The following is a 26,720-nucleotide window of genomic DNA, read 5'->3' as shown; positions in this document are numbered from 1 at the left end:
AGACATACCGTACTACTACTGTACCGCCCAAATCAAATAGAGGAAATTAAAAATTTAGAAAGGGAAAAAGGCATTCGAATCTCTCTGGCCTGCATCGGCAAAAAGGGAAAAGTTCGAGTAGTGGCTTTCTTCTAGGCCATCTCTCTCCTCCATTGTTCCGTTTAGTGAAACACTTTCACATTGGCTTGATGGCACCGCGCCCTTTTCAAGTCTTGGATAGCCAATTAATGTACACGGTACAACAACAACAACAAAAACGGGAAAATGAGAATGAGAGAGAGGGGAAACGAAGAGACGAATCCGTTGGGAGAGACAGGGCCCGGAGCGAGCAAGCTCTTTCAACGAGATCCCGTCGAGCCGCTCCTCGGACGGCTGTTGGTGCTGGCCAGGCCTCGCCACGAGTTTGGCGGCACATCGCGCCGGATGCCCATCGTTGTTGCATTCGAGGCGGCCTGCTTGAGCGACATTGTCGCAGTGTTGTTATGTTGCTGGCCCGCCCCGCTCGTTGAAGGTCGCGGTCGGTTGGCGGCCCCACTTCCGGTGCCCAGGGCAGTGCCACTCATGCGCTTGTACAGTTTCGGGTCGTGCTCGAGGAAGTCCAAATTGACATTCCCGCTCATTTCGGCCGTTGGTGTGCGCGACCGCGTCGGATGCCGGCTGCCCAGCTCGCGGTAGGCCATGCTGCTGCTCGTTGTCTGGTCGCTGCTGCCCGCGTTGTTGGCCATCGACAGCCGAGAGGACGGCCTGACCCTCGACGACATGGACTTGGACAGGCCTGAGGATGGAACCGGGATTGAGCTCGGTGTGTCGGCGCGCCCGCCGCCGTCGACGCTCCGTCTGGGCGTGTATTGGCCCCCACCCTGTCCAATGCTGTTCGACAGGCGCGAAGATGGTCTTGGAATCGCGCTCTCTTCTGCTGGCGGCAGCGATGAGAGGGTCCTTGCTGAATTGATGCGCGTCTCCAGGGCGCGCATTCGGCTAAACATGTCGGCCATCATCTTCATGCTGCTTCCTGGTTGTACCCGGGCTCCTGGCGTTGTAGTGTACCGAGGCGTCCGCGCCGGCACCCGGCCGCCGATCGATTGACGAGCTCGCAGGCCAGAAGACGACTTCTCCGCCATCGAAGTGGCTGCAGCCACCTCGTCTGTAGTCACATCCTTCGATCGGTGACGAGCGTGGGATGAGATGGAGGCGCGGCTCGCCAGCATTGGGGCTCGCGTGCTTGAGCTTGCTGACTGGGCGATGGGCGGCAGCTGCGTAGTTCTCGACGGCGGCGAGTAGGTAGCTGTCCGTGACGACGGACGGACCAAGCCGCCCTGTGTCCGTGAGCGTGGGCGCGATTTGAGCACCAAATCGTCGACCCGAAGGTCATCGACAGAGTTGCGCCCGTTGGATGACGAGATCTCTGCCGGCGTGTTGGTACGTGAGATTGTCTGATTGGTCATTGTGTCGCGGAGCACCGCGACTTCCTCGTTGAGCTCTGAAGGAAAGTCAGCCTGTGGATCTCGCCACGGCCGTCAGCAGACTCTCTCACCTCTCAGCTCATCTTTCAGCCTTTGATTTTCCTCCTCCAATTTCGACTTCTCCACCAGCTCTTCCTCAAGCAGCGCTGTCCTCTCAATCGCCTTGTTGTACCGCTGCTCCATGTCTTGAAGCGAAGAGGCAATCATGCTGTGATCATTGTCAGTGGTCTCTTTCCTTTCCTCTCCGTGAGAAATATTGCACCCACCGCTCGGCATTCTCGAGCTCGTCATTGTCCAGCTCCATGTCGCGCAGCTTGCTCTTGTAGATGTTATGCGACTCGCGCAGCGTAGACACCTCGCGGTTCATCTCCGAGAGCGCCTTGTTGTGATCCGAGAGAGCCCGCTGGTACTTGGACTGGACAGGGTCATCGATGCATCGTCAGCGGACTGCAATCGTCATTAGTTTGTCTCGACTCACCTTCCAATCGTCGACGTCCCCCTTCATCTTCTCGGCCCTGATCTGCAGCTCGTTGGTCTTTGCATGCGCCGCGCTGATCTCCCTGTCCATCTCTTTCTCGAGCTCCCGGCTGCCATCCATGAAGTCCTGGAGGCTCGACTCAGTCTCCTTGAGCGTGTCTTGCAGGTCCTTGACCCTCGCTTTCCAAAAGTGGATCTCGCTCTCGGCATCGCTGAATTTGCTGTGGTTGTGTTGGGCGATGATGCACGCACACTATCAGCTCACTGGCGCGCGCCAAGCTCGGACATGGTCACTCACGGAACGCCATCTTGATCGGACATCTTTGCCCCGCTGACGCTGAGCTCTTTTGGCGAAAGCCCCTCGCCTCTGTACGGGTCCCCTTAATTTCTAGTTGCTGTCGGTGGCCTGTCACCTAGATGTGTTGTTCAGAACTTTAACGCGCCGGACCTCCCCTCTCTTGGTGTAGCGCACGTGACCAGTTTCACCCTCCCAGAGCCAAACATTCTTGATGGCAAGCATTATCCTTCTGCTGCCATTCGAGCGAGAGAAGAGCCCTCAGATGGAGCGCACGTTGTCTCTATTTGAATGACAAGAAGAGACCAACAGAGCCGGTGGTCTGACTGCACCAGGGCCATGTTCCCGCCGTGCCTAGTCAAAAGCATCTATCACTGACAGGGATTTCGATTTTCTCGACCGCCGCCTGCTAGTAGTAGTAGCGTGATTTCAGCCCCCTTCTGACGGGACTAACAATGACCAATCTTTTTAATTTACTACTCCAGCGGTGCTGGGCGTATGATAGATAGCTCAACCGCCTGCTTCAGGGCAGCGGCGATGTTACCTCCCCTCCCCCCCCCCCCCCCCCCTTTTTCTGGGCTTATCGACCATGTGAACGCCGTCACGGGCATGATGCGCGGCTCGTTCTTCCGTGTGATCCAGGCAATGAGTCTCAGAACGGAAAAGGAGAAAAATAAAAGGGGAAGACCTCGCGGTCCGTTCCTGGAGTTGCAATTCACCTTTCCGCGGCCACGTCGAGTGAGAAATCCTCTCATCTCCAGTGGGTGGAGAAAAGGGGCATACAGGTGGTGTCCCCTCCATTGTGCCGCTCCGCGTTCATCACTTGGCCGACGAGATACGATCCTCGGGCAAATGTACAACCTGGTCTGATTCAAACTCCCCCCCTACTGCTTTCCTCGTTTCCTCGTCCATTGTCTTGTCATTTCCCTTTGTCCTCCTCCTCCTCCTCCTCCTCTTCTCTCCTTCCCCTCGCGTTGTTCCATCCCTCCCCTACCTGAGAGCGGCCCTGCGCTTTCTATCTCTCTCTTACCACTACTGTGGTGCATGCCTCTGCGCTCTCCGACTTCTCGCAATCGACCCCTGACTTTGCAATAAGCGGCCGCACCCACGACCCAACGCCCCACTCGCTCATCAACGATAGGGCAGAGAGACCAAGCACCGCTCTTATCTGAGACGATCAGCAAGGGAGAGAAGAGCAGTCTTTCCTTCGTCAGCATTTCCCGAGGCATCGGCACCGAACAAGGAAAGGCTGCATTCGTTCGTCCTAGAACGGCTGTCCAAGAAAGGCAACGAGTCAAGGGGGGAAACAAGCACGAGACGAGGAACGACGGCAATAATACGCTGCTTGCACGCACCAACGGAGCTAGCGATTCCGAAAAGGTAAAAATTCGCAAAAAAAAAAAGTCGCTAAACCTTACCCTGCCCTGCAGAGGAAAGGGCAGGCGCATAAGCGTAGGTGAGTAGGAAGGAGGAGGAGCAAGAATCAATCCCTGCGCTTTATATGTTGTGCTGTGATTGGATAGGCAGTCGAAAGTCTGCACCTCGGGCGAGGTACGGAGACGGGGACGAAGGGCCAGGGCAGGCAGCTAGTAGTAGTGCTGCAAGTTGATTTTCGGGTATTTGCGCTGCTCATGGCGCAGAGACAATAATGGAAATGAAGGCGATCTAAGCACGCGGGGGACCAGAACGACACGAAATGAAGACCTGCTCTAGTACTGCTGCTACTAGTTGGGCTGGACTTGAGCTGGACTTGAGCTGGACTTGAGCTGGACTATTTTTGTGCGGGCGGATGCAGAAACGTAGCGCACGAATGGTGTGCTATCAGTCAGCATGCAGGGCTGGCGTTCAGGCTGAATTTGGCAACAAGGACAAGGACAAGGACCACTTGGGACTGGCTCCGCGCATAGACGCGGGCTCGGGGTGTGGTGTTGGGCGCAGTACAGGACAGCACCTGCGTCTTGTCCACTGCCGCGGCACAAGGACAAGACTGAAGTAATTGTGATTCGACCGCCAATAGCTAGCTAGACGTCGACATAGGAGATCATCGCTAACGATTTCCACTGCTCTCTCCCCGCTTCCTCCAGCTTCTCTTTGCATCACCAGTCCGAGCCCTACGCCGACGTTGGTTTCGTCCTGCCAGCATGCTCGCTCCCAGCACACATGCCAATGCCCTGCGAGTCAATGGCCACAAGGAAGAAGGTTCTGCTTCATCAGTGTCAGCGAAGGCAGAGATGGTCCCTCCAAAGTCCTCACCCCACGGCACAAGCTTCGCGACGCAAGGAGACGCGCCACCTTCAGGCAACACGAGGGTCGCTACCGCGCGCGACCCAATGATCGTTGGGGCTTCAGAAGGAAGCAGACAGACTGTGCTGCGCAGAAGAGGCCAGAGTGACCTTCCAGACGAGGTTGAAGAAGGCGAGGAAGAGATCTCTACGGAGTCGGATGACGATGTCCTCAATGCAGGTAAACGCAAAACGAGTACGAGGCCACGCGCGCGCACACAGACATCCGAGGTGAGCCTGAGACACTGGAGCGATGCGCATATAGATTGTAAGCTCATCTCAAGCATCCAACAGTTGGCTGCATTCTTGTTGGCTACAGGACCGGATGACGCGCCAGGTCTTCCCAAGGCCATGCGGCAAGGACGCAGCGGCAGCATCAGCGATGGCGTATCAGTCGCCACGGGTTCTTCCAAGAAGAGCACCTTTTCGTTCAGCCAGCTTCGCAAGAAGTCGAGCAAGGCCCTTGGCAGGAACAAAAAGAGCGAAAGTGGCCCTAGAGAAGTACAAGACACATCCTCTGCCGAAGCAGAGGCGGCGAGGCGACGTCTGGATGCCGACATCAACATGCCAAAGGGCACCGTCAAGAAGATTCTGCCGAACGGGAGAAGCTATTATAGCCTGGGGGTGGAAGAATACGAAAAGGAGCATGCAAAGACGATGAGCCAAGAATCAAGCAGCTTTTTGAGCAAGACTAGCGATGGAAGCTTGCTGCGACGCTCGGCGAGGCAGAAGAGCATCGGCAACAGCAGCGTGGTTGAGTCCTTCTTCAGTAGCAACAGCGGTGCAACCTCCAAGGCCGTCGCTCGTGCTGAAGCTAGCCCTCTCAAGAAGGCCAAATCAATTGAGAGCATCAGGAGCACGCCACCCAACAGGGAGTCGCCGCCGCCCCTCCCCACTCCTCCTCCATCTGACAGCATGCACAAGAGCCCGATGACGACTTCGTTGCTTGCCTCTCGCTTCGAGGGTCCCCCTACTCGCCCACCACGAAGAGAGTCCTCGGTGGCGCTTCAGGACCAGCAGCAACAAGCGGGCGTGAGGGAACATCGACAATCATCATTGCCCTCTGGCCTTGTCTCCTCTTCTCCTACGCCCGCATCAAGAGGCAACAATAGCACCTCGATCAGCAGTCAAGGATTTGGATCCGAGGCAAACCTACCCCACACAAACTCTTTCACAGGCTCGTTGCGCAGCATCGGCAGTGTGCGGCCGTCGTCGAGCCCCAAATCGCCGGTGCGTATTGCGAGGAAGCCTGTGGATCGCTCGATTGTTGCACCGTCGCCTGCCGCTCCGAGCCCACTGGTGCAGCTCACTGCCTCTTCTGTGGCACCGCCTTTGATCGAGCGCAGCGATGGAGACCACCCTGCTTCTCAAGAATTCGCGCCAGTACCTCAACGAAGTGGTCCATTGGCCGAGGTGCTGCCTCCATCGTCCATGGATGCCGCGAACAAGACGGCACCGGTCGAGGCACTTGTCGACAGCGCCTCGCCACAGCGGCCACAGCAGGCGAAGGACGATTATTCTGACACCCCGTCGATGAGTCCTCGTTTCGGTGCACTGGATGCGCCGGAGCTTCGAAAGGACGAGGACAAGGAGGCGATGGACGAGCAGACCAGCGTTTCTTCGATCCCAGACCTGACAACGGATTCGCACACAAGAGTCAAGTCGCCTTCCAGACGGCAGCTCAACGAGGCCGGTGTGCTGGACAACAAAGTAGAGCCTCACTTTACCTCTGTCCAACCGGAAGGACAAGACAGAGAGAAAAGATCCGAGTCAGCAAAGCAAGAGGTGTTGCTTGTGACGGTCGATGAGAGAGAACTGAGGAAGATGAAGAAACGCCCCAACGGAGTCTCGAGACGAGCCTCGACCGGAACGCCCTCGAATATTCAGCTCGCTGAGGCGTCCCAGAACAGCCTGGGTCTCTCGATTGCCGCAAAGAAACGCAACAGCTCCTCTCAAAGAGGCGTGCCGGATGTGGGAAGCGAGGATGTTGCGGTTGTCAGACCGACGAATGCTGCACCATCCGACAGTGAAGCCTCACCCAGAGGCATGCCAACCGATCCGAGGTCGAGGACACCTGTTAGTGAAGTGCTATACACAAACGACGACAATTTCGCCAGAGCCCAGGCGGAGAGGAGGAGAAACAGAGAGCAAGCGCATGTCCAGCTCATAAATTCGGCATTGCCCGTCTCTGCGAGCTCGAGCCCTTCAAAGCGAGGAAAGGATTACAGCCACGATGACGAGCTCAAGGGTGAGGGAACTAAGGAGGTTGTGGCCGTGGATGGTCACAGGGAAGGAAGCGATCTCAGCATCGCAGATCATGTGGAAGAGCGCAGAGAAGACAAGGCAGGGCTGGGACCTCACTCGTCAAAGGAGAGACTGTGGGCCGAGGTCGGTAAGCTACAGAACAAAGGATGGCTTGCCGAATCGAGCGCACGAGTCGAGAGGATCAGGTGTCGACAGCTGGCCAAGCGTTGTCTGGCGATGCTGGATCAGCTGCACAGACTTTCGTTGACAGATATGCAAAAGGGGCAGTTGGGGGCCTCCAACACCCACAGCGCATTGACACCTCAAGCCAACGACGAAGAAAAACTCCACAGGCTCATGCAAGATCTGATGCAATTCGTCGGCGAGTCTCACCGACAGCAGCCCAAATACTCTCCGCCCGCAATCAGCGATGGTCCTGGTCCTGTCATTGAGGTGGGACCGGCCTCTCCAAAGCAGATCAATCACACCCGACATCCCACAAGGGCCTCTGACGGTCAGATCGCAGGCACCAATAAATTTGAAGCGGTCGTCGGACGGTCGTGTTCCCTTCGCTCGCATCACTCTTCCAGACTATCATCACGCAGCGCGTCGCGCGGGGCGGACCTGGCCAGTAGTAGCATGTCGGCCCCGCAAATGGCATTCAAGATGCGATTTGAAGACGCGGTCCCTCTCTCTTCGTCTTCCTCGCCCCTCGTTGCTGGTTTCTGCTCGACTCCGCGGCTCAGCTCCCCCGCACTGACCTCCTCGTCTGTGCTGTCTGGACGAATGACTTCGTCCGAGCCGCAGCCCCTCACCGCCGATGCCGACAAGGACGAGGGTGACGAAGCAGAGGTCATCGCCTCGCACGAGCATCACGACTCCTCTCCACTTGCGGAAGAAGTCGGGCCGTCTCCTTTCCGTCAATCCCCCGCCGTTGCTGAAGCAACAGCGCAGAGCCAAGCAAGCGAAAGCGAGGCAATGCGGTACGCCAAAGCTTTTCGTCAGCTGAAGGGACCGCAGGAGCAACGGCAGAGTCAGACACCTCTGACGCAAGAGGTAGCGAGCCGCACAACCTTGTCAACAGATGAGGCGAGCACACTCCCCTAGGCTATTGCTTCGTTCTCTCAGTCACTCTGTTCAGTACATCTCTGTTTATTAGACTACCAAGTACCTGTCTATGGATGTGTGTAATATCAAGGTTCCACAAGCACAACAATGCATCTGACCAAGCAAAATGATGATGTTATGGTATTGGTAAAGTGTTCTCTCATGTACAGTACAATATAAAAGGGTAGCAAGACTCTGATGTGCTTGCTACCGGTCCCATTACAATTAGTCGAGTGGCTCCCCGTCGATGAATGCGTCGTCGGACATCGTCTCGTCGTCGTCTTCATCGATGTCCATCTCCCCCTCGGCAAAGGCGGCATCGACAGCGTGGTTTGGCATGACGACGAGCTTGTTGCCAACCGCGTCGAATTCGACCTGGACCGTCTCCTTGTCCCTGACCTGGCCCCGGAGGAGCAGAATCGACAGCGGCCCAAGGACCTCGTTGTTGATGGCGCGCGCAAGTGGACGAGCACCCATCGAGGGACTGTACCCAACCGAGGCGAGGAAGTCCTTTGCAGCGGCCGACAGCTGGAACTTGAGCCGTTTGCCGTTCTTCTTGGCCCGGTCCTCGATTTCGCGGACCCGCAGGTCGACAATGTTGCGCACGTCGCTGCGAGACAGCTTGCGGAAGATGACCGTCGACCCAATCCGGTTGCGGAACTCGGGAGGAAGCGCGGCAGCGACCGAGGACTCGACCAGCTGGCGGGTCTGGCTGCTCAGCTCGTCGTTCTCCTCGGCGTCATTGATGAACTGCGATCCGAGGTTTGACGTAAAGATGATGATGGTCTGAGAAAAGTCGATGAGGCGACCTTGCCCGTCGGTGGCACGTCCGTCGTCAAGGATCTGGAGCCAGGCGAGGAGGTACTCGCGCGCGCCCTTCTCGATCTCGTCCACGAGGACAATCGAATATGGCCGGCGACGAACCGCCTCGAGCTGACCTCCTTCGCCGTGTCCCACGTAACCTGGCGGTGAGCCAAAGAGGCGGCTGATCGAGTGCTTTTCGCTGTACTCGGACGAGTCGATGCGAACCATCGCCTTTTCGTCGTTGAAGAGCGTCTTCGCTAGCGTCTTGGCGCACAGCGTCTTGCCTGAGCCACTCGAGCCAAGGAAGAGGAACGAAGCCGGCTGGTTGGGGTTGTGCAGACCGGCACGGTTCATCTGAATGGCCTTTGAGATGGCCGAGACGGCTTCTGGCTGACCGACAACATCCTTGGACAGGAGCTTGGGGAGCTTGAGGATCTTTTGCTTTTCCGACTCGAGCATCGACCGGACTGGCACGCCGGTCCAGCGTGCCACGATGGTGGCAACGACCTCGGGTGTGACGGTGCTCTTGCTGTCTATGTGGCCCTGATCGACCTTGCGCCGCTCTTCTTGCTCCAGTGCAGCGATGCGCGTCTCAAGGTCTGGGATGGCGCCGTAGCGAATGTCGGCCGAGGTGGCCAGATCGTAGCGCCGCTCGGCCGCGTCTGCCTTTGCACGAAGGTCGTCGAGCCGCCGGCGGGCATTGGCCAGCTCGTCGTGCTTTTCCTTCTCGGCCTGGTGTTCGGCCAGCTTGGGGCCCAATGCGTCTTCGATGGCGGCCAGCTCCTTTCGTGTCGCCTCGAGGCTCTCCTTGCTCGCCTCGTCCTTTTCCCTCTCGAGTGCGTGGATGGCCACCTCCAGTTGCACCTTTTGCCGTTGTAATTTGTCGATTTCCTCGGGCATCGTGTCGCGGTCCGTGGACACCTCTGCGCAGGCCTCGTCGATGATGTCGAGGGCCGAGTCCGGGGCGCGTCGGTAAGGCAGGTACCTCTTTGCAAGCTGCACCGCTGAGACGAGGGAAGCGTCGAGGATGCGAACGCCCGCGTGGACTTCGTACTTTTCTCGAACGCCACGGAGGATGGCCAGCGTTGCATTCTCGTCTGGCTCGCTGACAAAGACGCTCTGGAACCGTCTGTCGAGCGCAGCATCCTTTTCGATGGCCGTCTTGTACTCGTTGAGCGTCGTTGCGCCAATGACCTTGATCTTGCCTCGCGCGAGGGCCGGCTTGAAGAGGTTGCCTGCATCCATGCCGCCCGACGAGTCGCGTCCAGCGACAATGAGGTGCATCTCGTCGATGAAGAGAATGATTGTTGTGCCCTCGTCTGCCGCCTTTTCCAGCTCATTGATGACGCTCTTGACCCTCTCCTCGAATTCTCCCTTGTACGATGCTCCCGCCATGAGGGCGCCCAAGTCGAGCGACAGGAGTTTTCCAAACAGGCTCGGCGGGCAGTCCCGCTCGATGATCCTCTGCGCCAGCCCCTCTGCGATGGCTGTCTTGCCCACACCGGCCTCGCCGACGAGGCACGCGCAGTTCTTGCGCCGTCTCGACAGGACCCGAATCACTCGTCGAATTTCGCTGTCTCGTCCAATGACGGGATCCAGTTTCCCCTCGGCGGCCAGGTTCGTCAAGTCGACACAGTATTTTGCGAGTGCATCATAGCCTCCCTCTGCGCTCTTGGAGTCGATCCTCTTCTGTCCTCGGCTCTGAGTGATTGCTGTCTGAAGCAGTTGTGTGTTGGCAAGCCCAGCCTCCTTGAGCAGCGGCTGAATCGTGTTGTCGTCAATGATCGCCAGAAGGAGGTGGTCTTGTGCAATGTAGGCGTCGTGTTGTTGCTTCTTGAGCTCCTCGGCCCGCTTCAGCACCTTGCTCGTCGAGGATGCAAGCCCCACGTCGTCTGGCGGTGGGTTCTGCGATGGGATTTTCCGAATGGCGGCTCTCAGCGCCGTCTCGAGCTTCGATGCATCCGCGCCTGCCTTTTGCAGCACGCTCCGGAAGAGCGACGGCTGCGATGACGAGGTCGAGGCCGGTGCCGGTGCTGGTGTGCCTGGTCGAGACGCGCCTTGAGATGTCCCTCCGTCGGTCAGAAGAGCCAGGGCGAGGTGGACTGGGAAGAGATTGGCGTGGCTCATGTCGCGAGCCAGCTGCATGGCCTGGGCCAGCGCCGCGTTGGCGCGATCGGTGAATTCAAAACTCATGTGTGTGTATGTATGTGTGTGTTCGCAGTGTGTGATCGTTGATGATGGGGAAAGAAGTGAAGCAGTCATGACAGCCTTCGTTATTATACACCACGGCCTCGTCCTGCACGGGCCCGATGCATAGAGGCCCAGTGGCTTCTCGCACCTTCTCCACATCGCGAGAATATTCTCGGCCGAAACTAATTTTCTCTGGGAGCTTCTCGTCGTGGGGGGAACAAATAGGAGGGCGACGCCCACTACAGGGAAGAAGATCACGCCGCGGCCTTGGAGAGGAAATCGAGCATGTGCGCAGAGACTTGGTCTGGGTGCGTGAGGAGGGCAAAGTGGCCTGCGCCGGGGATGCATCGGACGTTGAGCCCCTTGATGTACTGGCTCGTTTCCATTGGGACGATCGTGTCGTCGTCGCCCCACTTTGTGTGATTAGAAGAACCTCTGTCAGCTTGCAGGTTCCTTGACTCTTTGTTGGACGACTCACGACTGCCTCGACTTTTGGACCAAAGACATCGACGACGTTTTGCAAAAACGCAGTGCCGTCGTACAGCGGGGCGCTCTGAATAGAGGACGTCAGGGCAAAGGCAAAGCCAGAGTGGAATTTGAGTTGCCAGCCGGGCAGAGTGTCGATGCCCTTGGGCACAGGAAGCGGGGCAAAGTTGCCGAGGATGAACAGCTTGGCCAGGCTGTGCGGGAACCAAGAGGAACGGATGAGGTAGCTGGACAGCTTCAAGTCCCTTCGAGGTGTGGCTCCAGCGGGACAGATGAGAAAGACGGCATGGATGCGTTGAGGGTAGTAGGTCGCGAATGCACTAGCGATGGGTCCACCCATCGACATGCCAATGATCGTGAATTTGTCCCAGTGCGGCAGAGCGGCGAGGAGCAGGGCGAGGTGTGAGACCAGAAGAGCGGTGTCGTGGGCCACCTGGGGCGTGTCTGAATAGCCGCGGCCGGGCAAGTCGTAGCACAACACACGATATCCTGCTTTGATGAGGGCAGGCACGAGGAACTTCCAGGCGGGCGAAGGGGTGCTGATGCCGTGAACCAGCAGTACCTTTTTGCCATCCTCTGGTCCCACCTCATAGTAGCGAATGTTGCCGTAGGGCGTCGTCAAGTCGCTTGAAACAATGCTCTGTCAGCACCCTCTTCATGCATGAACAATTTTCGAGGTGCAAGCCAACACCTACTGACGCCCCTCTTCAAAGAGGTCGAAAGGGTAGGCGCCCTCGTTCTTCGGCGTTGGCGCCTTGAGCAGCTTCGGCGACCGGGCCACGCTCAGCGACGAGCTGATCAGCGTCAAAGCGATGCCCGCAAATGCAGTGGCGACGATAGGCAGTCCTCTAGATGAGGCACCGGCACCGAAGATGTTGTCCAGGCGAGCGTTCCAAGAGAGCGACATGATGGTGTTTCCGAGGAGAGACTAGACATAGCTCTTTACCCGACAAGAATCAAAATATTTGAGGAGTGCGGGGAGCCAGCCACCTCCACGTAAAATTGTGCCGATCAGCTGCTGGTCTTACTCTTCACTCGAGCTTCGAATTGATGGTGGGACAAGATGGAAACCAGAAAGGAGAGAACAGCGAAGAAATGAAGGAAGATGAGGACAACGAGGACATCGTCTATGCCGCAGTACGCAGTGCCATTGTCGAATACAGCAACGAGGCCGACGTAGATGTCATCGATGAGACGACGCGATACATCATCGATGAGCTGACGGAGGCTGCAATTGTTCTGGATATTAGCTCCGAGGAAGGGCAACAGGACAGCATATCGCTGGCTGATGCAGAGGCCCATCCTTTCTATTCAGTATTTGCACCAGCGGCGACAGATCTCGTCGGCATGGAAGCAAGCAAGCTTGGCCTCTCAGTCGCACACATCATCGACGTGTACAATACAAATGTCAACAAGCGGAGGCAGGAGAGGAGAGATGAGGAAGCACGGGCAGTCGAGGCGACTCGGAAGAGCAACAGCCAGAGACGCGGCCTCCAGGGCGGAGATTGCGACTTGTGCGAACGATACATGTTGCTGACTGAGCAGTAAGATCATCTAATACCAACAACGCTCATGCATTGTGTGACACTGACGATGAATCTTCAGTCACTTGATTCCTCGTTCGACGCACGACACTCTGCTGCGAAAAGGCCGCTTCGAAAAGCGCGAGATGCTAACCAGAATCTCGATGCTCTGTCGCCCTTGCCATTCCTTTGTCCACGCCCACATTGATGCCATGGAGCTAGCACTGCACTACAACACCGTCGACCGACTCCTCGAGCATCACGAAGTCTTCTCGTGGGCGCACTACGCCAGTGGGCTCAAAGAGAGAGATCCGCGCTTCCGTCTGACTCATGGCCTCAAGAACAAGCGGTGATAACAGAGGGTTAATCTCTGTGTAATCGGTGCTCCACGCCGAAGTGCGCCGAAGTCACAGCACTTTTAGCCGCTTCCAGTCCAACAGGAAGTTTTTCGACATTTTACCTGTAAAGCCGCCCACTCCGAGCCCATTTCTAAACCTCCCCACGGTAAGATCCGTATAGTTATGCAGATAAGTCAGGCATGTGCTGTATCACTAGCTGTAGCTACATCCTTCGAGTCACAATCATCATTATCATCGTCAGCACACAGCCGCTTAAAGAGGGGTAACCCAGGGCTTGTCCGCTCCTCTATCAAGGAGTTAAATATGGTCGTTGGCAACAAGCTCGAGGACCGGGCTGAGGACGCTGTCGAGGTAGCACCCTCCGCTGCAGCACCCGACGCTGGAGCGGCCAAAGCTGTGCAGCAGGACAGTGTTCCTGCCGATGTGGAACAGGAAGCAGCGCGCCCACAAGAGACGAAGGTTGACATAGAGCACCAACCTGTCCAGGACGACCCGAGATTATGGTCGCCAGGATTCAAGTGGGCCCTCGTCGGCATGCTCTCGGCGGGCGCCTTGATCCCCACGATGGCCGCCAACATTTTCTTTCCTGCCATCGAGGACCTGAAGCAGGACCTGCACGGAACCGATTCCCTCGTCGCCCTCTCCGTGTCCCTCTATATCCTTGCTCAGGGCACTGTGCCGCTGCTCTGGTCGCCCATATCAGAGATCGTCGGACGGAAGCCGTGCTTTCTCATTGCCATGTTCCTCTTCACCGTCTCCATGGCCATCATTGCCGCCGCGACTAAGAACATGGCCACGCTCATCGTCTTCCGCGTCATCGGCGCCATGGGCAGCTCCGCCACCTTATCGATAGCCGCCGGCGCACTTGCCGATCTCTACGAGCCCAGCGAGAGGGGCGTCAAGGTGCGAGATCTTGACTCGTACCATCTGTAGTAGAAGAGCGCTGATGTGTCCTTGCTCTCGCAGGTCGGCGTGTACTACTGTGCGCCTCTAATCGGACCTGCTCTGGCTCCTATCTTTGGTGGAGCATTGACTGGTGAATTAGCCTTCTGCCCTTATCGTCAGTCACCCTTCAGACTAACACACATCGAGTACAGAGGCTGGCAGCTGGCGATTGACATTCTACTTCATGACTGCTCTCGGTGGCGCCTCGTTTCTCACCTATCTCTTCTTCCGCGAGACCTTCCGCGTCGAGCGGAGTCTGGCGTGGCAAAAGGCGCGCAAAGCCGCTCTTGAGCGGGCCGCCGCGGAAGAGAAAGCGGGAATTGGCAAGGAAACGACAGGAGAGCAAAGCAGGGTGAAGGCAAAGGATGCGAGGTGGAAGAGGTGGAAAGAGAGCAGATTCGCAAAGGTCCTTAAGAAGGGCGTGAGGCTCGTCTGCATGCCGTTCGAGGCGGTCCTGGCGTGGTGCGAGGGTGTGACTGCACGTTTCGCCGGCGTCAACGAGCAGGAGCAGGAACAGGAAGGAGGGTCGCTCGAGAGGGAGCAGACATCTTCGAGCAATGCTCAGACATTCATCGCAGGGCGCGAACAGACACCTTACATTGCTCCCTCCTATCATGGGCCAGCACTCGAGGCGCTTCACACATACACTCCAGGAGAGGAAAAAAGCGAGGCTGTCGCATCGAGGGCGACGAGAGGGGAGGGAGCTGCACCGGTCAACAAGACCAAAAGCGCGCCCGTACACAGCCAGCGACGTCCAGCTCAGGGGTTACTGACCCGCAAGACGACAGGCAGGAGTGTCACAGGGCCCAAAGGCGAAGAGATCAAGTTCAAGCCAACGCTTGCTGACGTATCTCCCCTCGGCTCGGCCGGAGCCGTGCTCAAGCAGCCACACAACGTCGTCGCTCTCTTTTATTCTGCTGTAGGTGTCTTGGCCCTCGAATTTACCGTACTGTCTCACCCGAGCTGATTCCCGCTTCTCTTTCCACACATGACCAGCTCGGATTCGCATCTCAATACTCGCTGAGCTACACGGCGTCTCGAACGTTTTCTGCGGCGCCCTACAACTTCTCACCCATCCTCGTCGGTCTCGTTCTCCTTGCGCTTGGCGTCGGCGGCGTCCTCGGCTCCATCCTAGGCGGCCGCCTCTCGGACCTGTCGCTCGCGCGCGAATCTGCCCGTCTGGGCGGCCGACGAGCTGCGCCCGAGCACCGCATCCTCTCTGTTCGCTGGCCCATGCTCCTGTGCCCACCTGCGTTTGTGGGCTACGCCTGGTCGGCCGAGTACAAGGTCCACGTCGCAGCGCCCGTCGTCTGCCTCATCGTGCTAGGCTTCAGCTTCTTTTGGATCTACAGCGCAACGCTTTCCTACATTGTTGACTCCAACACGGGCAGGAGCAGCGGCGCCGTGGCGTGCAACAGCGCCTCGAGGGGCTTTTTGGCCTTTATTGCGAGCGAAGTCGCTGGTCCGATTCAGGATGCCGTCGGCGACGGCGCCCTCTACACGGGCTGGGCCGTGCTCCTGACCTTTGGCCAGCTGGGCCTCCTCGTTGTGGGCTATCGCGGCATGGATTGGAGGGACGAGGATTGGAGATGGCCGAAGCCGAGGGACATTTGCATGTGGATTGCGACGTGCTGTCATCGGGAGAAGGGGCAGACGAGACCCAATGGCGTCGGCGAGATTCGCCAAAAGAGAAAGGCAAGGGAAGAGCAGCAACAACAACAATCAACGCATACATGATGCGCACATATCCAACCAGTGTCAAAATTGCTCCTCGTGTAATAATATAGGCCAGGGCTACGGCAACTTTTATCCACTTTCTGTTGTCTGGACACCATCGGCTCAAGATGAGGGCCAGTGATTGGCTGCGAACTCTCGTACGTCGGCCGACAGCGCTTGGGGGTTATCTCTGAGAGGTACAGAGTCAGCTTTTGCCGGGATATCGAACTTAAAGACAGACTTACAAGGCTGCAAAGTGGCCGCCGTAATCATGCCGCTTGTATTGGCATACGTTGACATTGAGTCTGGGAAGCCATGACCTAGGGCTTGCGGCCAGCTCGTACGGGAAAGCAGAGACTGTGAAAGGCCGTGTTGGGGTCAATGACGCCGCAATACTATTATTGTATGGGGCAAGACTCACGTCCGTAAGGCTTGTGAGCGGAGGGAGCTGTCAACTTGTGGTCCTTTCCCAGCGACAGGACGGAGTCTGTCGATTCGTAGTAGGGCAGGAATGACGTATGGATCGTGCTACTGAGATAGTAGAGTGTCGTGTTGATGCTGTAAAGACAATACAGAAGAGACTCTGTCAGTGACTGCAACTCTATACAGAGAGAAGCAACCCACAGGATGTTCTCGTCAGTGATGCCACTGAGGTTGTTTGCCTTGTCAGTCGGCTTGCAGAACGCCGGGCTACGAGGGTCGCTCCAGAGCTGGAATTTTTCCAGCAGATAGCTTAGCACCGCTACAGGACTGTCGTGCAGTCCGTACCCCACCGTGGCAGGCTTTGTCGACTGTATCTCGAAGTAACCCGATCCAGTTGTAAGGTACTCGAGGCCCCTTTGCACTCCGTGGATTTCGAATTGATCGTAAAACAGGTAGCTCATGGCCTTGGGTACGATGCCCTTCCATCCGGCTTTCTCGAGGGTTACAAGTGGTTTTGCGTACGGAGGGATGTTGGGGGGTGCAAAGTTGGTGTGGTAGATCTTGCAGCCCGAGTAGAGGGCCAGGTGACGCGTGACGACGTAGCCCCAGTCACCCCCTTGGGCCATGTACGCAGGGCTCTGAAGCACGTCGACCATGAGGCTGTTGAATAGGCGCGCTGTATCCTTGAGCTGCCAGCCCTTGCGAGGAGGTGGGCCCGAGAAGCCATAGCCAGGGAGCGAGGGCACCACGACATGGAAAGACGGGCCAGGGCGGTCCGTGCGCGTCAGCTCATCAAGGATGAGGTCTGCCTCGAAGAAGGACTGCTCGGGTGTATCAGCCAGAGAATGAGGCTTCACAGACAGAGAGTTAAGGCAAAGAGCATCCGCTGACTCACACCGGGCCACCCATGGCTGAAGATGAGCGGGATCGCGTTGGGATCTTTCGACCGTGCCAGCTGGAAATGGACCTTTACTCCCTCGATTGTAGTCAAGAAGTGCGGGTGCCGATTCATTCTTCCCTCGACGTGCTTCCACCAGTCCTTGACGCCATTTCCCTTCAAGCTCGTCGGCTTACCCTCGCCACCCTCCGGATCGCCCCTGCGCCAATCATCGACGAGTTGTCGGAGCTTGGTCAGATTCGTACCATACTCCCACCCGGCATCCGGAACAATGTCTTCCGTAGGTAGGTGTGTATCTTCGAGCCTCCGTGCCAACCGGTCAAGGGCTTCGTCGGACACTGCTACCTTGAAGGCCGTTGCGGGATTTGCAGGAATCGTCATCTTTCTCCGTCAGACTGGCTGCTTCTTTGCGATGGTGTTGGTGAGACAATTAGTCTCATCCGAAGGTTGCCTCCACTCTCTTTTGGTCCGGGGCGCTAGGTAGCCGGTCGTCGTCTCTTCCACGCGGCTCCTCTACTGCGCATGTTCCCTCTAGCGGCTCCAGGTGGTGCACAGCCATGACGTGCTGAGACCAGGATATTCTCACTGTAGCTACTTGCGGCAGTTCTTGGTCGAGCTAACCTTTTCTTCTTCGAGACCATATGGGTGTTGCTTTTGGGCTAACCCGCTTTCATAGGATATCCCCGCCTCTGATCACCGATAATCTTCCCCGACTTTGGTCAATAGTCCGACCGCTTTGCTCGTTTATTTGCAGGACGCTTGCCGCACCGAACCAATCTCACTTAATAATGAGGCAAGTCGCCGACATCTCTTCACATATATAGATGGCTGGTAGGCAGACTTTCTCTGCGAAAGAGTCGAAACGCTAGAGAAGTTCGAGCGTGCTAAAGGCAGCATTCCTCAAAGTACCTTCGACATCAGCTAGCGTTGTGTATCAATTAGCCAACTAGAATATGATTAATTCTGTACGTCTCGGTACGTGCTTGACCCTGTTCGCGCCTCGTTTAGCGTCGTTGAGACGCCAGACAGGCGACCTGCGCGACAGGATTATTGGCGGGACTCTAAGAATAGCCAAAAGCGTCCATCGATGCGTCCATTGCACATCAGTCAGAGACAGATGGACAGGAGGCAGCAGCAGGCGGTTCGCCTATAAGCCATCATCACCACCACCTACGCTCCTTTCTGTGGCCCTTCCTTCCTTTTCCCTTTTTACCCGGCCCCCTCCTCCCTCCCACCCTCCTTTTCCCCTCTGCTCGCTCGTCGAAGCCATTCGACATGCAACTGCTTCCTCTTTTCTCGGCCCTCTTGGCCGCGCTGTCAGTGTCGACGTACGTCACCGCTGCGCCTGGCACGTCGCTTGAGGAGCCAAAGATTGCCCTGTCCAAGCGGGACAATCTACTCAAGCGCGACAGCGATGAGGTGGACCTCGACAAGGTATCGACGCACCTCAATCGTGTCGCTGCCAAGTACCAAAACAGCCTGAGCAGCCTGTTGGCCAACACGGGCCTCGACCTGACGAAGGACATTGCCCTGCTTCAAGGTGTCTCGAAGCTCGCCATTCCAATCCAGAAGCGTGCTGGCAAGACGGGCTCGGTGAGCCTGGCTACTGACTCGACACTGTGGCACGGTGCTATCAGCTACGGTGGCCAACGGTTCCAGATCGACTTTGACACGGGAAGCGCAGACACCATTGTCAACCCTGACGCATACCACCCTGGCTCGTCTGCCAAGGCCAGCGGCCAGTTCACGACGCAGTACGGTGACGGCACCACTTCAGAGGGCCAGGTCTACACCGACACGGTCCAGGTCGGCGGCCTGAGCGCGCCTGGTGCAGGCATCGGACGAAGCAACACGGCGTTCACCGAGCCAAACGAGCCCGACTCTGGCGTGGCCGGCATGGCCTTCCAGTCAATTTCCTCGACAAAGACGGCGCCCTTCTTTGACGCACTCATCAAGGCAAAGGCTCTGGCCAAGAACGTCTTTACGTTTACGCTCTCGCAGGGAACCTCCTCTCTTTATCTTGGCGGCACCGGGCCGGCCAACAACCCGACCTATGTCAACACCGACACATCGCAGGGCTTCTGGCTCACGCCCGATTCGACGATTGCCGGACAGAAGATTGGCCTGATCCACGACACAGGTACGACGCTGACGATTGTGCCCGTGCGCGTGGCACAGGGCCTGTTTGCGTCTCTCAACGTCCAAACATACCAGAGCGGCCAGGAGCTCCACGCCACCTACGACTGCAACTCCCCGCCCAAGGTCACCGTCAAGATCAATGGCTTCTCAAAGGACTACTCCAGCCAGTCGTTGACATTTGGTAAGCGACAGGGCCAGTGCGTCATGTCAATTGTCGGCATGGACATCAACGCTCCCGGCGGCATTGCTGGCGATAGCTTCCTCCAGAGTGAGTCTCATCATGGGTGCTCTGGCGATGTTAATCTGGACCGTGGCTGACATTGCATTTCCTTCTCCACAAAAAAAGATGTCCACGCCGTCTTTGACCGCGACCAGAACCGCATTGGCTTCAGCTCGCAGTAATCAAGCCCCGCTCCTATCTCTTTATATTCATCCATTGCCTCTACATTATTCTCTCTTCCCAGCACAAGCCCAGCACAATGCCCTGTCGCATTCACTTTCGCCAGGAGTAGTATCCTCTCTCCCTCGCTTGCTCCTCGCTTCCAAATTTGCATCTTCATTCATTCTACTCTGTCCGTCTGTCCACTCTGCAGCTCCCTACTCTGCCAGTCTCTTGGGTCTGCCTCTCTAGATGAAGCACTGGCAAGCTCCTCTTCATGTCCGACGCTGAGCGCCGCGGCAGTATCTAATCAAGAGTTGCAGTGCGTGGGCTAGTAGGCTTGGAGAGCATTAAAGGTCAGGATCACATCACCCCCTCGCTCCACGCCCACGATTCGACTGTGCAAAGCTCTGATGGTGCGTCGGATGAAGCTGGACGTGGTCAACCCGATTGGCTCCTACCGGCCCGAGTACTGCCTCTACTCTCGGCCGGTCCAGGTCGTTAGCATGGCTGCACCTTCACTATCAAAGGCACCCCTCGGGCCATCTGAAAAGGCACCACAGCAAGTCGTCGAGACCAAGATGGTCAAGACTCTCATCAAGACGACGACCACGCATCGCGAGACGATATCGACGGTGACGAGGAAACCACAACCACCACCACCTCCTCCCCCTCCCCCTGTGCAGTCGCTAGCACCGTGCTGCTGTTCTTGCTTGCCTCGGCCATGCTCATGTCCAGTCTGCAGCCCGCCACCAAGGCTTTGTCATTGGGCAGAGGCTTGCCACTGTTGCCATTGTGGCCCGGCAGCAGCAGCAGCATCAGCAGCAGCATCAGCTCCTATTCTGACTCCAGCGCCTGCTCCTCCCGCGCCGACATCGTGCCACCACCACTCTCACACCCACTGCATGTAAAGCAAAGAGCACCGGCGCTAGCGCCGAGCGAGCTGAGCCCTCCGAACCAGAGACACACTAGGCGAGGCGGAGTGAGTCTTATGTCATGCACCGCCGCTCTCGGAGGCTCAAACAAAGCTCTGACAGGTCCGACGCTCAGACAAACACAGATACACTAGCGATCGTCGAATCTGGCTGGTCGGACGTCTAAATACAATGCTGTACAAAGATCAGGAGCTAGACCCTTGGTATACTCATCAAAGGCTCATCAGCAGGTCATTTGGTTCAACGCACCGCCTGGAGCCTCCCTGCCCGGTCACTGCCACGCTGAGAATTCTAAGCACGTCAAGACGGGGCAGTGCCAAGCCCACGAAGCTCCGGTCTCGCGTGGGCGCGACCTTTTTAGTTGAAAGAAGAAAATAAAAAGGGCGGTGAATGTGTGGCTCGAGCCCGTGCGGTGCGTGCCTCTTGCTGTCCAACAAACGCTTCCCGGTCCTGTGCAACCCCTCCAACGACCTTATCAATCGGTTCCCCCCTTCTCTCCTCCCCTCGGAACCTGTTCGCCCCAGTAGTCATCAGGCTGACTCCCTCTGTCACCAAAAGGAATCGAAGAGCGGAAAGCGGTAAAAGGACAGGTATCATCTCCACAATGAGCCTAAAAATGTCTCACACGACACGGCTTCGCCTCGTTGCCTTGCTCTGCCTCGTCGTCGTGGCCTGCTTCTGCATTCCGGGCGCCCACGCCTTTGGTGCCGGCAATGTGCCCTCGTTTTCGTACATGGAGGGCAAGGCATTCAGGCACGGCGACATCGAGGACATTCTCGCTGAAATGGCCAAAAAGATGGGTGGGGGTCTCCTGGGACGCAACTCCAAGTTTGGCGGCCTCGACGTCAAGCGTGTCTACTTTGGCAACTTTTTGCGCGACTACAGCCAGGCGATGGACATTGCTGCGCTCGAGAAGCTGTCCAAGCAGACGATTCTCAACATCGTCATGGTCCTCGCCTTTCTTTCCATGGGCTATGCCACGCAGGAATTCGAGGTCACCTCGGAACGGCTCGGCGTCTATCTGCCCACGGAGCACATCGACAACCCAAAGGGCTACGGCGAGGGCAAGAACGCAAAGCAGTTTGACGAGCGCCTCCGCGGGCCCGTCGATCCGAGGGAGCTCGAGGTGGACCCCAGGTCAGGCATGAAGAACTACATTGCAAACGAGCAGGGGTCTTGGGACACGAGCAGCGCGCTCGTCCGGCGCACCCTCATCAAGTGTATCCAGATGGGACGGCAGGCGCGGCACTCTGGCGACGAAAAGACCCTCTTTGAGGCCTACAGGCTCCTCGGCCAGTCGCTCCACACCCTCGAAGACTTTACCGCGCACTCCAACTGGTGCGAACTGGCCCTCAACAGGCTCGGCCACCGCCAAGTCTTTCTCCACGTCGGCGACAATGTCAAGGTGAGGGCGCCTGACGGCAACATGGTCGCCCCCCTCGTCACTGGCACCTTTGGCTCGGCCGACTTTATGCACTCGCTCCTGGGAGAAGCCCAGGACCACCTCTCCGAAGCCTCGGTCTCGGACCTGTCCAAGGCCGTGAACCAGGCCAAGGCGAGCGGCTCCAACCCCCTGGGCGACCTCATGGGCATGCTCGGTAGCGTTCCCGGCGGCACCTCGTCGTCCGTCTCGCGCGACGCCGAGCAGCTCAGCAGGGGCCCCAGCCAGGACCCAAACACCATGTCGCCCCAGGAAGTGTACCAGAACCTATTTCGCATCCTCAGCTTCCGTGACTCGGTCATGATGAGCATCGAAAAGACTATCGAGAGGTATGTATGCTTCCACGAGCCCAGGACCTGCTGCACATGCTGATGACGATACTCGATGCACAGAATCCCTGGGCTGAGCTCGCTGGTGGAGAAGATCTCAAACACAATGTCCGTCTTTGTCTTTACCCTCATTGAGCCCTACGTACAGCCGATTGTCAGGCAAGCCCTCAGCGGCCTGCACCAGACATCGGGCACCGTCATCAACCAGGAGGACCAATTCGAGGTCTTCAATGACCCAAATGCCTCTGGTGAGCCGCGATACTAAAGGGGGCTGTTCGTGCGCATACATTCAACTGACCCTTTTTGCGCCTCGGCAGACCCGACGCACTCGATGCTGAGCAAGGATCACTTCAACCTCGTCCTCAACGAGGTAGCCGGTCGTGTGGCCCTCATCATTGTCAAGCACGCCGTCACGCTCGTCGTCAAGGCGTGGGACGATGACCGACAGGACGCCAACCATGTGGCCGACGAGTGCCTCGCGCCCATGTTCCACCCCTACTGGTACGACCAGCGGCACGGCCACCCCGTCCAGGGCCAGATGATGGGTCTCGTCGAGGCATGGGCGCGCGAGAACCCACGAGAGATCATCAAGCTGGACCGCGAGCACGTCAGGACGCACACCAACACCCGGTCTGGCAAGGCTGAGCCGCACAGCCACGGCAACAGCAGCACCAACTACGGCGGTGTCCAGATCGAGGGCCAGCAGGGATCGGCGATGGGCCACAACATGGCCAATTCGGTCCAGAACTACGTCGGAGGCAAGATTGGCGGCGCGCTCGGCATGGGTGGTGGCGGCGGTGGAGGAGGAGGAGCAGGCCATGGCTTTATGGGCCAGGCCCAGCACCTGTTCCGCGAGGCACCCGACGGGACGATGCGAGAGTACAGCGAGGTGCAGTCCAGCGGCCCCTCTGGTGATGGCCACTCTACTTCGTACTACCAGTCGAGCAGCTCCACCACCACCACTTCTTCAGCATACCCTGGTGGCGGCGGCAGCAGCGGCAGCCACCATCAGCCCGGTCAGCACAGCCAGCACGATCAGCATGGCCAGCACGGCCAGCACGGTGGTTCCCAGCATGGTGGTTCCCAGCACGGATCTGGCCAGTATGGAGGTGGAATGCCAAACGAGCAGCACTACCTCCCTCCACCCGGCCCACCTGCCGGCTACGGCGCCCCACAACAGCCTCCATATGGCGGTGAGTGATCCCCATTTTCCCCTGGATCTTTAGCCAGCGTGTTGGCTCACGATCCTTCTGCTTCTTTTCCTTCAAAGGACCCGGAGGAATGCCCGCACCCGACCACAACTTCGGAGGAGGGCCTAGCACCGGGTACCCCGAGGGCGGCCAAAACTACGGAAACTACGGTGGCGGTGGCCCAGGCTACCAGGGACCGCCGTACGGCGGTCCGCCTCCCCCGCCCCCGCAGTCAGGCTACTACGGCGGAGGACAACAGCAGGGTGGCTACGGTGGCTACCAGCAGGGTGGAGGGGGTGGCTACGGAGGCGGCTACTGAGCCATGAATATGATTCATGTTCCCCTCTTTGAGCTAAGTGCAAAGTTGAACCACGGAGAATGCAATTTTGTTTTCCAATGTGCGGTGTGCTGAGCGGCTGGTGGAAGGTATGCCAAAGCCAAAGAATGAAAATATGAGAAGAAATATTGAGAGTGCCTACAGATTGACGCCATCGTAGACGGTCTCGAGGAGCTGGACGACGGCGTCGTGGATGGCCGGTTTGCCGGCGGTGACGTGCGAGGCGATGCTGTCGATGTCCTTTCGCGGCACGCCCGCCGACTGGAGCGTCGTCCGCAGGCCGAGGTCGTCGACGAGGCGCTGCACGGCCGTGGCGACCTGCACGCCGCGCTGCCGTGCAGCGGCCAGCTCCGCCTCGAGCGCCACGCCCGTGAGGGAGGACTTGATGCTGACGGGTGCCGCGAGTGGCGCGGGTGCGGCGTTGTAGGGCGCCGGGATGAAGTCGAGGGCGTCCGAGAGGGCGAGCAGCTGCTCTGCCGGCGTCGAGGGCAGCTGCGCCGTCGTCTTGATGGCGGCGGCGAGGGTGATGCACGAGGTGATGCCGTGCGGAATGGCGTACGTGGCGCCGAGGGCGTGGCCGAGGCCGTGCGAGAGGCCCAGGGCGCCCTTGCGCGATTCGGGGTGGAGCGAGACGATGGCAGCGAGCTGGAGCCGCTGGCGGACGTTGATGTCGGACGGGTCCCGCTTCGTGGCCGGCAGTAGGTGGAAGAGCTCGCGCAGGGCGCCGAGCTCGGCCATGCGCAGCAGCGGCGACGGGTCGGGCCGGTAGAGGAACTCGACGGCGTGGTCGACGGCGCGCATGCCCGTCTCGAGAGCCACAGGCGCTCGGGCGTCTCGAGGGTCAGCGAGGCGTCGCAGATGATGGCGCGCGGGCTCAGCGACGGGTGCGACGTCGCCACCTTTTTGTTGCCCTCGGACCGGCCGGCGTTCTGCGTCGACTCGGCCGCCGAGAGCGTCGTGGGGATCGCAATGATGGGCGTAAAGGTGCGCTCGTCTGCCGTGGACGCCACGGAGGGATCCTCGTCATGGATCCGAAGCGAGACGGCCTTGGCAGCATCGATGGGAGAGCCTCCGCCGACGGCTTTGCTCAGAGACACAAGGTTAGGTTACCGTCAGCCAGTGTTGGACTCATGTCAGTGGGCACGGTAAAGAAAGGCACCGACAATGACATTGGCTTTCTTCTCCTTCCAGAACACCTGAGCGTCTTGGATCCCCTCAATGGGCGTATAGAATCCATGGTGCAATACAGCTCAGGAAGACCAGCAGTAATAATAGAGCCTCACTTTTCAATTATAAATGTGCCCTTTGTTCAATAACCACCATCTGCTTGACCCAGTTCAAGATGCCCCGTCACATCCGCAACGTCTCCGTCTTCACGGCCAAGGTCCTTCCTTTAATTTCTTCGAAAGAGGTAGCAGGTGAGGAAACTGATCCGATCGATGGCTTCCCAACACGACAGCCAACCCCTCTTTTTTGAAGGATTTTGGCAGCATGGCGACCTAAAGATCGGCCAATTCCGAAAGTGGCTTGACTTATGCATCATCGTTGCTGAGAGCGACTGGGGTCTCTACCCGATCGCAATTGACAACACTGACCCTAGCGACAACGACATCATCTCCGACATCGACATCCTGGGCCAAGACCCCGAACAGGTGCTGCCCACGGGCCACTATGTCATTTTAAACAGAGAGAGTGAGTTACCTCTCCATATTTCAGGGTGCATGGGTAGCTTTGAATTGAGCAGAACTCTAAACTTGCCCCCTTTCCAAAGCGCTCAGACACGTCGTAGCAATTCAGACACCCCTCAATTACTTTCGAAGAACGGCTTCCCACAGCGGAACATCCTCGTACGGCAGAGTGGGTAAGAACAAAAAGAATCTTGGTCTTGGCTAAAGGGCTCAACCGCGAACTGTCGTTAGGGATCTTCGTTCAAGAATCGCGTGCGGGAGCGTGACGGGCGCTGTGTCATCACCGGCAATTTGGTGTCTGATTTTAGCGAAAATGTGTTCCGTGCCGTTCATATCTTTCCTATCGCCCACCTCAATATCGTGAGTAACAGCACTTTGTCGACTCTCTGATCAGCACTGAACATAGATCAGTGGCGTCAATCGGGCTTCGAAAGTCTCGTCACCGACACAGGGCTACGCACGGGGGACGCAAAGATTGACTCTGTTCAAAACGGGATGCTTCTTCGCCCCGATGTACATGATCTCTTCGATCGCCATCTTATCTCCATCAATCCCGACAACGGTTACATGGTTACCGACTTTACTAAACCGGGCGAATTTCATGGCGGCCGCATGTACCATGCGCGAGAGGACGGTGACAGTGAGCGTCCACTCGACGAGCTCTTCAGGTTCCACTTTCTCCAAGCTGTGCTGCGGAACGTGAGGAGCATTGCCGACGACGAGCTCGAGGGGCCCGACAGTGACTCGGGCGAGGAAGTGGATTGGCACGACGTACACTCAGTGCGTTTGGACAACCCAAAGCTCCACAAGACTGCCAATGGCAAAGCCAGGCTCGAGACGGAGCTCGCCTCTAAGCTCAACCTCCTCGCGTTTCACCAAGGCACCATTTGATAGACGACAGCGACCTTCCATTTTGTATTCTTAATAGTGTAGCGTTCCACATTCGACACGGCTCGTAATCCCAAAGCAGCGACCTTCATCACTCTCGATCTCAAAATCATAGCCACTACTAGATGAACACAGAAGGAATATGGCACGAAACATCAGATTACTTTTACATCACAAAAGAA

General features: G+C 57.7%; 13 protein-coding genes across 13 annotated transcripts; 7 read left to right on the top strand and 6 right to left on the bottom strand.

The window, feature by feature from the left end:
• Nucleotides 1-182: 182 nt before the first annotated feature.
• Nucleotides 183-2,355, bottom strand: FA10DRAFT_267229 (hypothetical protein). Its single transcript, XM_025521826.1, has 5 exons — nucleotides 2,239-2,355; nucleotides 1,942-2,161; nucleotides 1,730-1,878; nucleotides 1,535-1,671; nucleotides 183-1,480 (listed from the first exon to the last, which is right to left on the bottom strand). Exons 1-5 carry the CDS (start codon nucleotides 2,259-2,261, stop codon nucleotides 339-341), a joined length of 1,671 nt encoding a protein of 556 aa, XP_025377989.1. The 5' UTR covers nucleotides 2,262-2,355; the 3' UTR covers nucleotides 183-338.
• A 661-nt stretch (nucleotides 2,356-3,016) lies between these two features.
• FA10DRAFT_123569 (hypothetical protein) lies at nucleotides 3,017-3,947 on the bottom strand. Its single transcript, XM_025517939.1, has one exon. It carries the CDS (start codon nucleotides 3,681-3,683, stop codon nucleotides 3,120-3,122), a length of 564 nt encoding a protein of 187 aa, XP_025377988.1. The 5' UTR covers nucleotides 3,684-3,947; the 3' UTR covers nucleotides 3,017-3,119.
• Nucleotide 3,948: 1 nt separating this feature from the next.
• FA10DRAFT_123809 (hypothetical protein) lies at nucleotides 3,949-6,800 on the top strand. Its single transcript, XM_025517941.1, has 3 exons — nucleotides 3,949-4,748; nucleotides 4,812-6,374; nucleotides 6,437-6,800. The coding sequence occupies exons 1-3, from the start codon at nucleotides 4,377-4,379 to the stop codon at nucleotides 6,545-6,547; spliced, it is 2,046 nt and encodes a 681-aa protein (XP_025377987.1). The 5' UTR covers nucleotides 3,949-4,376; the 3' UTR covers nucleotides 6,548-6,800.
• Nucleotides 6,801-8,024: 1,224 nt separating this feature from the next.
• Nucleotides 8,025-10,907, bottom strand: FA10DRAFT_267226 (P-loop containing nucleoside triphosphate hydrolase protein). The gene has a single exon (XM_025521825.1). It carries the CDS (start codon nucleotides 10,863-10,865, stop codon nucleotides 8,094-8,096), a length of 2,772 nt encoding a protein of 923 aa, XP_025377986.1. The 5' UTR covers nucleotides 10,866-10,907; the 3' UTR covers nucleotides 8,025-8,093.
• Nucleotides 10,908-10,984: 77 nt separating this feature from the next.
• Nucleotides 10,985-12,316, bottom strand: FA10DRAFT_123764 (alpha/beta-hydrolase). Its single transcript, XM_025517940.1, has 3 exons — nucleotides 12,044-12,316; nucleotides 11,341-11,974; nucleotides 10,985-11,275 (listed from the first exon to the last, which is right to left on the bottom strand). Exons 1-3 carry the CDS (start codon nucleotides 12,253-12,255, stop codon nucleotides 11,117-11,119), a joined length of 1,005 nt encoding a protein of 334 aa, XP_025377985.1. The 5' UTR covers nucleotides 12,256-12,316; the 3' UTR covers nucleotides 10,985-11,116.
• Nucleotides 12,317-12,847: 531 nt separating this feature from the next.
• FA10DRAFT_267225 (hypothetical protein) lies at nucleotides 12,848-13,238 on the top strand. Its single transcript, XM_025521824.1, has 2 exons — nucleotides 12,848-12,892; nucleotides 12,954-13,238. Exons 1-2 carry the CDS (start codon nucleotides 12,876-12,878, stop codon nucleotides 13,222-13,224), a joined length of 288 nt encoding a protein of 95 aa, XP_025377984.1. The 5' UTR covers nucleotides 12,848-12,875; the 3' UTR covers nucleotides 13,225-13,238.
• A 200-nt stretch (nucleotides 13,239-13,438) lies between these two features.
• Nucleotides 13,439-16,069, top strand: FA10DRAFT_267222 (MFS general substrate transporter). Its single transcript, XM_025521823.1, has 4 exons — nucleotides 13,439-14,133; nucleotides 14,197-14,266; nucleotides 14,328-15,094; nucleotides 15,172-16,069. Exons 1-4 carry the CDS (start codon nucleotides 13,534-13,536, stop codon nucleotides 15,910-15,912), a joined length of 2,178 nt encoding a protein of 725 aa, XP_025377983.1. The 5' UTR covers nucleotides 13,439-13,533; the 3' UTR covers nucleotides 15,913-16,069.
• FA10DRAFT_267221 (alpha/beta-hydrolase) lies at nucleotides 15,798-17,990 on the bottom strand. The gene is made up of 5 exons (XM_025521822.1): nucleotides 17,210-17,990; nucleotides 16,516-17,135; nucleotides 16,313-16,449; nucleotides 16,137-16,248; nucleotides 15,798-16,081 (listed from the first exon to the last, which is right to left on the bottom strand). Exons 1-5 carry the CDS (start codon nucleotides 17,591-17,593, stop codon nucleotides 16,015-16,017), a joined length of 1,320 nt encoding a protein of 439 aa, XP_025377982.1. The 5' UTR covers nucleotides 17,594-17,990; the 3' UTR covers nucleotides 15,798-16,014.
• Nucleotides 17,991-18,381: 391 nt separating this feature from the next.
• On the top strand, nucleotides 18,382-19,887 carry FA10DRAFT_252400 (acid protease). Its single transcript, XM_025519649.1, has 2 exons — nucleotides 18,382-19,619; nucleotides 19,698-19,887. The coding sequence occupies exons 1-2, from the start codon at nucleotides 18,488-18,490 to the stop codon at nucleotides 19,751-19,753; spliced, it is 1,188 nt and encodes a 395-aa protein (XP_025377981.1). The 5' UTR covers nucleotides 18,382-18,487; the 3' UTR covers nucleotides 19,754-19,887.
• A 39-nt stretch (nucleotides 19,888-19,926) lies between these two features.
• On the top strand, nucleotides 19,927-20,738 carry FA10DRAFT_123412 (hypothetical protein). Its single transcript, XM_025517938.1, has one exon. The coding sequence runs from the start codon at nucleotides 20,144-20,146 to the stop codon at nucleotides 20,639-20,641; it is 498 nt and encodes a 165-aa protein (XP_025377980.1). The 5' UTR covers nucleotides 19,927-20,143; the 3' UTR covers nucleotides 20,642-20,738.
• A 336-nt stretch (nucleotides 20,739-21,074) lies between these two features.
• FA10DRAFT_267218 (Het-C-domain-containing protein) lies at nucleotides 21,075-24,229 on the top strand. Its single transcript, XM_025521821.1, has 4 exons — nucleotides 21,075-22,435; nucleotides 22,499-22,683; nucleotides 22,753-23,628; nucleotides 23,706-24,229. Exons 1-4 carry the CDS (start codon nucleotides 21,282-21,284, stop codon nucleotides 23,942-23,944), a joined length of 2,454 nt encoding a protein of 817 aa, XP_025377979.1. The 5' UTR covers nucleotides 21,075-21,281; the 3' UTR covers nucleotides 23,945-24,229.
• Nucleotides 24,101-24,763, bottom strand: FA10DRAFT_286459 (Dehydroquinate synthase-like protein; the record flags this gene model as incomplete). Its single annotated transcript, XM_025524074.1, has 1 exon — nucleotides 24,101-24,763. One exon carries the CDS (start codon nucleotides 24,761-24,763, stop codon nucleotides 24,101-24,103), a length of 663 nt encoding a protein of 220 aa, XP_025377978.1.
• Nucleotides 24,764-25,376: 613 nt separating this feature from the next.
• Nucleotides 25,377-26,688, top strand: FA10DRAFT_267217 (hypothetical protein). Its single transcript, XM_025521820.1, has 4 exons — nucleotides 25,377-25,654; nucleotides 25,734-25,819; nucleotides 25,882-26,010; nucleotides 26,062-26,688. The coding sequence occupies exons 1-4, from the start codon at nucleotides 25,402-25,404 to the stop codon at nucleotides 26,539-26,541; spliced, it is 948 nt and encodes a 315-aa protein (XP_025377977.1). The 5' UTR covers nucleotides 25,377-25,401; the 3' UTR covers nucleotides 26,542-26,688.
• Nucleotides 26,689-26,720: the final 32 nt, after the last annotated feature.

Source organism: Acaromyces ingoldii (assembly GCF_003144295.1).
Source record: "Acaromyces ingoldii strain MCA 4198 unplaced genomic scaffold FA10scaffold_3, whole genome shotgun sequence".
Lineage (NCBI taxonomy): Eukaryota > Fungi > Basidiomycota > Exobasidiomycetes > Exobasidiales > Cryptobasidiaceae > Acaromyces > Acaromyces ingoldii.
The sequence above is the reverse complement of the archived record's forward strand: the minus strand, read 5'-3'. Positions and strand labels throughout refer to the sequence as shown.